Source organism: Cydia amplana, chromosome 7 (assembly GCF_948474715.1).
Source record: "Cydia amplana chromosome 7, ilCydAmpl1.1, whole genome shotgun sequence".
Taxonomy (NCBI): domain Eukaryota; kingdom Metazoa; phylum Arthropoda; class Insecta; order Lepidoptera; family Tortricidae; genus Cydia; species Cydia amplana.
The window spans coordinates 7,308,009-7,318,870 of NC_086075.1; the positions used below are offsets into that span (position 1 = coordinate 7,308,009).

A 10,862-nucleotide genomic window follows, 5' to 3' on the forward strand; every position below is an offset into this window, starting at 1 on the left:
TTATTACAAAATACGTAAGGTCGACCGATAGACAGTTTAACCTCGTGCCGCCCAATGTACATTAGGATGTACACTCAGATTTTATGGAATGTCAACCTGTATTATAGGTAAAAACAAAATAGGTAGCATTTCATTTCTCGTAAAAATTTCGAACAAATGAAATTCAACCCAATTGAAAATACAATAAGATTCTAACTTCCTTGGCTATAATTTTGTACGGTGGGCGGCACGAGGTTGTGTGTTGCTGTTTGTACCTAGTTCAGCTAGCGCCATACAACCGCCATGCCACGCGGTCTCGCGCTCGTTGTGCGTGAACAGCGCGAGTACGCACTCGCACACGTCGGCGGCGGCGGGCGCGGGCAGCCGCGCGCCGATGCGGCCGATGCCTTTCGCGGCCGACCAACGGACCACCGTGTCATCGTCGCGAAGCGAGTTGAGGAGCAGTTCCACCATGTCTTCTACCTGTGGAATGAATTATCATCATCTTCCTCGCGTTATAAATTAAATAAATAAATAAATAAAGTTTTATTTCAGGCAACACGTACAGTTGTACACCCATATCACAATACAATTTTAAAGTTGCAAAGCCAAGAGGAATAATTAAATAGAGACTTCATCACTGCGAAGATTATCCCGGCATTTTAAATACATAGATATAAATACGGCGGTGGCAGAATAACAGCGTCCGTTGCTGGAAGTCTTTAGGGCCGCTGTGCCCCGTAGTCTTTTGGCACAGACATTAGCTGAGCCACCTTCCCTTTCAGTTTGTAAGCATTATTGTGTACTTTTATTATGTACCTATGTTCAAACTCTTTGAATAAACGTCTTTTATTATTATTATTTTGCCACGGCTCATGGGAGCCTGGGGTCCGCTTGGCAACTAATCCCAGTAATTGGCGTGGGCACTAGTTTTTACGAAAGCGACTGCCATCTGACCTTCCAACACAGAGGGTAAACTCCCGTATTGGGATTAGTCCGGTTTCCTCACGATGTTTTCCTTCACCGAAAAGCGACCGGTAAATATCAAATGATATTTCGTACATAAGTTCCGGAAAACTCATTGGTACGAGCCGGGGTTCGAACCCGCGACCTCCGGATTGCAAGTCGCACGCTCTTACCGCTATATAATGAATTATCAAATCTTAGAATAAAAGTATGATGTATGGATAAAGTAAAAGTATGAAGATGGATGTATTATCAGCACGCTAGCTGTTGGCATAAAACGGCTGAATATTTCAAAGATTTTTGTTTGGCGTTCAGTCGCTTATTCAGTTGTGTGTAATACAGATGGGTTAATCAACTTTTTCTTGTCACACGTTGCTATGGTTACGGTCTCATGAGTCACTCTTAAACTTCTAGGTTTTTCGTATTTAAATGAAGCAAACTTGCATTTTATGGTAGTTATAAGACGTTTCCATAATGGGACATCTACTGAGCATGTCAGAAGAACATGGTACAGCAGTTCTTCTAACAATCTATGCTACTATTGTCTCCTCGCTGATGGGACAGAATAACAACAATAGTTGATTGACCCAGATAACACTGCACGACATAAGTACGAGTACACAAGCACACGAGGCGGTACAAGGTCACGGCGAGTGAAGGAAAGTCAACCCTATTTACAATACAATACAGCATTTATTCTACAATACCTCCTGCGGGATGTCCTCATCGTCATCCTGAGGTACGGGCAGTGGTTCGGTGTCGCCCGCCGCCGCCGCCGCAGCACCCAAGGTCACGACGAGCGACCGCGACCCGCGGGTGTAACGCCACGCCGCTACTCGTGGCCGTAGGAATGTCAACCCTATTTACAATACAATACAGTATTTATTCTACAGTACCTCCTGCGGGATGTCCTCATCGTCATCCTGAGGTACGGGCAGTGGTTCGGTGTCGCCCGCCGCCGCCGCCGCAGCACCCAAGGTCACGACGAGCGACCGCGACCCGCGGGTGTAACGCCACGCTGCTACTCGTGGCCGTAGGAATGTCAACCCTATTTACAATACAATACAGCATTTATTCTACAATACCTCCTGTGGGATGTCCTCATCGTCATCCTGAGGTACGGGCAGTGGTTCGGTGTCGCCCGCCGCCGCCGCCGCAGCACCCAAGGTCACGACGAGCGACCGCGACCCGCGGGTGTAACGCCACGCTGCTACTCGTGGCCGTAGGAATGTCAACCCTATTTACAATACAATACAGTATTTATTCTACAGTACCTCCTGCGGGATGTCCTCATCGTCATCCTGAGGTACGGGCAGTGGTTCGGTGTCGCCCGCCGCCGCCGCCGCAGCACCCAAGTTCACGACGAGCGACCGCGACCCGCGGGTGTAACGCCACGCTGCTACTCGTGGCCGTAGGAATGTCAACCCTATTTACAATACAATACAGCATTTATTCTACAATACCTCCTGTGGGATGTCCTCATCGTCATCCTGAGGTACGGGCAGTGGTTCGGTGTCGCCCGCCGCCGCCGCCGCAGCACCCAAGGTCACGACGAGCGACCGCGACCCGCGGGTGTAACGCCACGCTGCTACTCGTGGCCGTAGGAATGTCAACCCTATTTACAATACAATACAGTATTTATTCTACAGTACCTCCTGCGGGATGTCCTCATCGTCATCCTGAGGTACGGGCAGTGGTTCGGTGTCGCCCGCCGCCGCCGCCGCAGCACCCAAGGTCACGACGAGCGACCGCGACCCGCGGGTGTAACGCCACGCTGCTACTCGTGGCCGTAGGAATGTCAACCCTATTTACAATACAATACAGTATTTATTCTACAATACCTCCTGCGGGATGTCCTCATCGTCATCCTGAGGTACGGGCAGTGGTTCGGTGTCGCCCGCCGCCGCCGCCGCTGCACCCAAGGTCACGACGAGCGACCGCGAGCCGCGGGTGTAACGCCACGCCGCTACTCGTGGCCGTAGGAATGTCAACCCTATTTACAATACAATACAGCATTTATTCTACAATACCTCCTGTGGGATGTCCTCATCGTCATCCTGAGGTACGGGCAGTGGTTCGGTGTCGCCCGCCGCCGCCGCCGCAGCACCCAAGGTCACGACGAGCGACCGCGACCCGCGGGTGTAACGCCACGCTGCTACTCGTGGCCGTAGGAATGTCAACCCTATTTACAATACAATACAGTATTTATTCTACAATACCTCCTGCGGGATGTCCTCATCGTCATCCTGAGGTACGGGCAGTGGTTCGGTGTCGCCCGCCGCCACCGCCGCAGCATCCAAGGTCACGACGAGCGACCGCGAGCCGCGGGTGTAACGCCACGCCGCTACTCGTGGCCGTAGGAATGTCAACCCTATTTACAATACAATACAGTATTTATTCTACAATACCTCCTGCGGGATGTCCTCATCGTCATCCTGAGGTACGGGCAGTGGTTCGGTGTCGCCCGCCGCCACCGCCGCAGCATCCAAGGTCACGACGAGCGACCGCGACCCGCGGGTGTAACGCCACGCCGCTACTCGTGGCCGTAGGAATGTCAACCCTATTTACAATACAATACAGTATTTATTCTACAATACCTCCTGCGGGATGTCCTCATCGTCATCCTGAGGTACGGGCAGTGGTTCGGTGTCGCCCGCCGCCGCCGCCGCTGCACCCAAGGTCACGACGAGCGACCGCGACCCGCGGGTGTAACGCCACGCCGCTACTCGTGGCCGTAGGAATGTCAACCCTATTTACAATACAATACAGTATTTATTCTACAATACCTCCTGCGGGATGTCCTCATCGTCATCCTGAGGTACGGGCAGTGGTTCGGTGTCGCCCGCCGCCACCGCCGCAGCATCCAAGGTCACGACGAGCGACCGCGACCCGCGGGTGTAACGCCACGCCGCTACTCGTGGCCGTAGGAATGTCAACCCTATTTACAATACAATACAGTATTTATTCTACAATACCTCCTGCGGGATGTCCTCATCGTCATCCTGAGGTACGGGCAGTGGTTCGGTGTCGCCCGCCGCCGCCGCCGCAGCACCCAAGGTCACGACGAGCGACCGCGACCCGCGGGTGTAACGCCACGCCGCTACTCGTGGCCGTAGGAATGTCAACCCCATTTACAATACAATACAGTATTTATTCTACAGTACCTCCTGTGGGATGTCTTCATCGTCATCCTGAGGTACGGGCAGTGGTTCGGTGTCGCCCGCCGCCGCCGCCGCTGCACCCAAGGTCACGACGAGCGACCGCGACCCGCGGGTGTAACGCCACGCTGCTACTCGTGGCCGTAGGAATGTCAACCCCATTTACAATACAATACAGTATTTATTCTACAGTACCTCCTGTGGGATGTCTTCATCGTCATCCTGAGGTACGGGCAGTGGTTCGGTGTCGCCCGCCGCCGCCGCCGCAGCACCCAAGGTCACGACGAGCGACCGCGAGCCGCGGGTGTAACGCCACGCCGCTACTCGTGGCCGTAGGAATGTCAACCCTATTTACAATACAATACAGTATTTATTCTACAATACCTCCTGCGGGATGTCCTCATCGTCATCCTGAGATACGGGCAGTGGTTCGGTATCGCCCGCCGCCGCCGCCGCAGCACCTAAGGTCACGACGAGCGACCGCGACCCGCGGGTGTAACGCCACGCTGCTACTCGTGGCCGTAGGAATGTCAACCCTGGTGCAATGCAATACGGCATGTAATAGGGTATTTGCCTGATGTTCCTTTTTCGAACTGTCTAAACGTTTAGCCACGATGAAATTTATGTGATAACGGAACAAGTGACGTCATGGTCAAGTTACCTACTCTTTATAGTTCTATCCGATTTATTAACACATTCACTGCCAGGAACCCACCTGGTGGGCGCTCGTGAACTTTGCTCAGATACCGCACAACCCGCTAGGCGGGTTGTTTTATACGCAGCTATAAAGTCTATTTTTTTATTCGGTAGACTAAAATGACATTTCATAGTATGAGATGACACTGATGTTCATACTATGAAATGTCATTTTAGTCTACCGAATAAAAAAATAGAATAGACTTTAGACGACCGGTTTCTGGGATAGTGCGTCGTTTTTTGTCTGATATATGAATGTGTTAAATATACATTTTGGCAAAAAATATCTGCAGTCTACGATTTTCTAATAGTTTTCTGGTGCCTTATTGTGCATGGTATGAGCTATAATTTATTTAAAATACAATTAATAATATCAATACCCCTTTCAATACAGGAATAAATGTTAAAAAATACATTAATGGAACGTTGCGTCTAGTATTCAATGAACGATTGAGTGTAAAAAACTGACTGACGCCTTACCCACTCTTTGCACAATCTTTACACCATACTTCCGGACAAGCATGAACTTGTGCTGCTGATAATTCTGCCTTGTCACCCAATCAAGCAGTTTGGATGCATAAGGCAAGAGGTCATCCCTCTTTCCATGCTTTAGAACTGCCGCCACTGCCGCTAATACTCCATAGTGGATGTTGTCCTGGTCTTGAATGTTGGAATGTAGCTTGCAGGCCCAGTCGAAGAATTCACCCATGTATAGCTCTTTTACATCTGACCTAAAATTTAAGTAAAGAATATACACCTGCAGACATATTATTTACACAATTTTACTCATTACTGCACACCACAATAAAATATACGATACATTTATTTTAAGAGCCCATCAACGTGCACACTAGCGCCACTGCTAAATAATCGTGATTATTTAAATTTAACGAAAGATATTTAAAAAAAGGGGGCCGCTACGTACTGTTGTATATTGTATTAAAGTACCTTTTGAATAAGTACATTAAACTAGATTCTATGTTGCTGGATTCGTCAATCTGATGTGCGTCCAAAGTTAAAACGGCCGTTTTTGTTTTGAGTTTATAGAATGGCGAATCCAGCAACATAGAAACTAGTTTGATGTATTCAAAAGGTACTTTAATACAAGATACAAGATACAGTATGTAGCGGCCCCCTTTTTAGGGTTCCGTAGCCAAATGGCAAAAAACGGAACCCTTATAGATTCGTCAAGTCTGTCTGTCTGTCTGTCTGTCTGTCCGTCTGTCCGTCCGTATGTCACAGTCACTTTTCTCCGAAACTATAAGAACTATACTGTTGAAACTTGGTAAGTAGATGTATTCTGTGAACCGCATTAAGATTTTCACACAAAAATAAAAAATAAACTATAAATTTTTGGGGTTCCCCATACTTAGAACTGAAACTCAAACATTTTTTTTTCATCTAACCCATACGTGTGGGGTATCTATGGATAGGTCTTCAAAAATGATATTGAGGTTTCTAATATCTTTTTTTTCTAAACTGAATAGTTTGCGCGAGAGACACTTCCAAAGTGGTAAAATGTGTGTCCCCCCCCCCCCCTGTAACTTCTAAAATAACAGAATGATAAAACTAAAAAAAATATATGATGTACATTACCACGTAAACTTCCACCGAAAATTGGTTTGAACGAGATCTAGTAAGTAGTTTTTTTTTTAATACGTCATAAATCGCCTAAATACCGATAGGAACCCTTCATGGGCGAGTCCGACTCGCACTTGGCCGCTTTTTTAAATATCTTTTATTACATTGAAATATAATCACGATTATTTAGCAGTGGCGCTAGTGTGCACGTTGATGGACTCTTCGAAAAAAAAATACATTTACCTGACAAGGAACTTGGATGACAGGTAAGCACAAGCTTCTGCCGCGGAATCCTTGCTCATGGAATAAGTCTTGCAAATATTAAGGATTCTCTCCATCACTGACAGCTTCTTTGATGTGCCAGCATCTGGAATTTCATGGCAATTTGAAGCATTGTACTTTTTGTACATTGTACTAAAAAAGTAAAAGTACAAGGAAAGACTTCAAAACCACTGTAACGAACTAGCCAGAAACCTGTTACACGAACAAGACTACATACCGAGGCTAAAAAGATGGCACATTCTAGGGCTAGATCAGAGACAGTAAGCCCCCACGCAAACTGGTGATGGTGCTCAGTGGAACACCACCCTAAATAATAATTAAAAAAAAAAAAAAAAAAACAAACCATCTGATTATGGCTAGAACAGCCGATTGCAGATTAGACTTAAAAAAAAAAAAAAAAAAAAATTTGAAGCATTCAGGGGGTCAGTTATCTCTGCAGCTGAATGTACCTACTAAATAAAATCTTGGGTTTCTGGTTAGTTCTATGCCAGGATTGCCAGGTGAAAACAATAACAAAATATATACACAATGTTTTTGACATAACACTTATATAACTAGTGAAAGTAGTGAATAAAATAATCTTGGTATGATATATGAAAAAATAAATTGGTGTAGCGGGCAATACATTATTATTCTAGTAATTATTATGGAATTCTGCAAAGTAATAAATAAATTACAGTAGAATGTCACTAATGTCAGTCTTACTCATTGATAACAAATTTTTGAAGTGCCTTATGTGATTGTTATACATATTGCCTCAATAGGGAATATTACACGAAAGTCTGCATAGTGCCACTCCAACAACAAGTAAACAATCTAAGGGTCTACCGCAAACTTGAGAGTTGACATTTTGTTATCTAACCTCTCTATCACACTTGCATATTCAAGCGATAAAGAGGCAGATAGCTGAGTTTCGATTTCGCATTTCCCGGTAGGCCCTTTGTAAGCAAACCACCTTGATGTATCAGTGTCATATTTGATTGTCTGTGAAAACTTGTCAAAACACAGTTTAAGGTACAGTATGTATGAGTTACTCTATGGTATACTTAAGTCACTAGTGCTGCACTCTGGTGGAAAAACATGCAGTAATACTCCCTATTAGGACTAAAAAAATTGAGTTATTACCAGGTTGGCCAGGTGCAAATCCATCGAGCCGACTCATGTGGAATGGGATAATGACTACAATGGACAGCCACAAGAGCAGCACAAATCTGCTGCGCCATGTCTCCTTGTTGTTAGGGTCTTCAGCTTCCAGGAAGGTGAGGACATACAGCAAGTCGGAAACCTGACAAGAATTTTTATGTACTAAATTCAAAATTAAGATAAAAATCTGAAAGTAGGCCTCAAGGGCTCTTTCAAAAATCAATACAACATATTGTGTTAACCATAGTGACATAAAAAATACATAGCAACATTTGTTCATACACCAACCAATACTAACCAGTGCTTCATAGTAGTATTGACCGTTATAGGAAGAAATGGTGTTATTGGTAGAAATATGTTCAAGATCCAAAGCAAACACAGACAAAAGGTAAATATTCAGAAGAAAATTAATTGTGACACATATGTGTAAAGTAAGCAATTCCACATTAGTATCTTACTGTGTATTCAATCAAGAATTTCCTTTCTGTAGGCATATCTCACACTGTTTTACAATGCTCTCGGCAAGCAATTAGTAAATAAGCAGAGACCATAAACACTTATATACATATTTGATTTATAAATCTATGATCATGACTGGACCATCACGCTCCGCAACTGTTGAGACATTTAGGGTCGAAGCTTTATTGGTTGTTCAATATTTACACTATAGATTTTCCAATTTAGCAAGAACCCTAACATAACAATCCCGTGGGACCGTGCGGTGACTGTACAAGAAAAAACATATTTTGTTTACCTCATGGGGGAGATGTCTTACAACCACTTTGTATCCTCTTACTCTTATGATCTGGTACATATAATTGAATGTAGCATGTTTTAATTCAAGAGGAGATTCCTTATCCTTGATAATGGCAATAAGCTTTCCTAAAATCTTGTCTAAATGCGGATCGAGCAGATGTGGCTGCTCATAGTATTGTTTTAGTATACCATTTAATTTATAATATTCGACCTCCAAGGAAGGGGTGTTGTAAATATTTTTTACATTATCGATCATGTTTAACACATCTTCGACCTCAGAAAAGTGCTCCAAAGCGCAACCGAGTCCAATGTTGTCGCAGTCGTCATCGTGGTTCATGTCGGCTTCTATCCCAACCATGTCTTTAGAGGGGTAAATAACTAGGTTTTACTTTATTCCCTACAAATTAATCGAGTTCCGTTAGATCGGACCCGAAACTCCGTAGAAAACCTTACACAAACACAATATATTTCTTATTTATTTTGTTGGAATAACTAGTATTTCCGATTTTGAAAACTTCCTTTTTGTCTTGCTTGATTGCGTTTGCTGTCACTGTCACAACACAACTGTCACCCTGACGTCATTTTTTCAAGATTTTTAAGTTTAGTCCAGACGAGTTGTGCAAATTGACCGATTTGATAAGGAAAATAATTGGCGCCAATCTCATCTAGCGTCCACACTTACACAATAAAATTCAATCACCAATTTGCATTCCTAACTTCGAAAATTGGCATTTATGTGTCCGCACCTGCTGATTTGATCGGGGAATCAAATTGGCTTTTGCGTCCGCACGGCCTGATTCGATCAAACAATTTCATCAGATTGGCGGAAAATTGTCTCGATTGAACTTCACTTTAAAAGCACAGTCACTTTTACGGCCTCTACAAACGTAATCGATAATCGCATTTGTTAAAGCCCTTACACACTACCGCACTACCCGCGTCCTTGGTGCGTCGCACCCATAAGTGAGAGCTAGAAACAGATATCTCTTTCTTGCTCTCACATATGGTTGCGGCGCACCGTGACCTTGAATGGTGCGATAATGTGTTATTGTTTATTGTTTATTTTATACATACTAGCACTTACAGATAAACCTTACGTGCTAATAGTGTTGTTAGTATTATTTATTATATGTTATGGCTTTTACAAGGTGTTGGAGCCCATGATTTCATGATATCTAAGTTCGCAGATCTACGAAATCGACTCTACATTCGCGTTCACGGCTTCGCGTCGCGATTCGCGCACGAGTGTGTAGGGGGCTATAAAAGCTCTTACAGACGACCGGATGATCTAATGGACCGATAAGGACTCGACGTCAATTAGTCAGCCCGTCTGGACCGATACAGCGATAAGTACAAATTATTTACAAAATCCTTATGCTTGAGCTAAAAATGTGTGTTTAAATAGAGTCCAGACGAGCTGGGCTAATCGACCGATTTGATCTAGCGTCCACATATACACAATTTAATCACCAATTTGCATTCCATAGATACTAACTTCGAAAATTGGCATTTATGTGTCCGTACCACACCTGCTGATTTGATCGGGGAATCAAATTGGCGTTTGCATCCGCATGGCCCTTGGAGGATACAACTAAACGGAGTAGCCATTAACAGGCTTTCCCCTCTGTCGAAAATAGGCGGCCAACGGTCATACACAATGTATGGTAGTGATGGGTAGGACATCAATTTAAAATGAGTTTGTATGAGTACCTCATTTACTAAAATGAGGTGTTACAATGTCTTACTTCAAATGAGGTGAGGTACTAGCATATTTTCAGCGTCGACTATTCCATTAATTCCAACGGCGACAAAAATATTTAATGTATATACATATTTATGTATTGATCACTTCCTTTATAAATAAATAAATAGTAACATTTAATTTAATTGGAGTGCAATTCTGGAGGTTAAGAATAGAACTTTTAGAAGAAAGATAATTTTAGAATCAAGTAAAATGAATAGAGGAGTGAAGTAAGACATTTTTGCGGTACGAAGTACTGCGACAAATTAACAAAATGAGTGGTACAAATGAGGTGCCTCACGAGTGAGCGACTCAACACTAATGTATGGACTGACGTTTATCTGACATGGCTATTTTTACGTTACGCATACATTTGACGTTCCCCTCCCCCGCAAAAATCGGCAGACTGTTTTGTACAGAAAATTACAGACATGGCGTCTCCGTTTGATTTTATCCTCCAAGGCATGGCCTGATTCGATCGGACAATTTCATCAGATTGGCGATAAATTGTAACGTCTGGATTCCACTTTAGATTCGACCGTACTTTCATGTCATGGCCG

The 10,862-nt window shown here is 44.3% G+C and overlaps 1 protein-coding gene across 1 annotated transcript in view; it reads right to left on the reverse strand.

The window, feature by feature from the left end:
* The window catches only part of LOC134649430 (tubulin-specific chaperone D), a 37,898-nt gene extending 28,796 nt beyond the window's left edge, over positions 1 to 9,102 (reverse strand). Inside the window, exons 1-6 of the mRNA XM_063504175.1 lie at positions 8,560 to 9,102; positions 7,788 to 7,947; positions 6,624 to 6,747; positions 5,280 to 5,530; positions 4,299 to 4,450; positions 255 to 462 (exon numbers count right to left, since the gene is read on the reverse strand). Coding sequence (XP_063360245.1) covers positions 255 to 462; positions 4,299 to 4,450; positions 5,280 to 5,530; positions 6,624 to 6,747; positions 7,788 to 7,947; positions 8,560 to 8,919 — 1,255 coding nt within the window. The 5' untranslated portion in view covers positions 8,920 to 9,102. The remainder of the gene's footprint in view (positions 1 to 254; positions 463 to 4,298; positions 4,451 to 5,279; positions 5,531 to 6,623; positions 6,748 to 7,787; positions 7,948 to 8,559) is intronic.
* Positions 9,103 to 10,862: the final 1,760 nt, after the last annotated feature.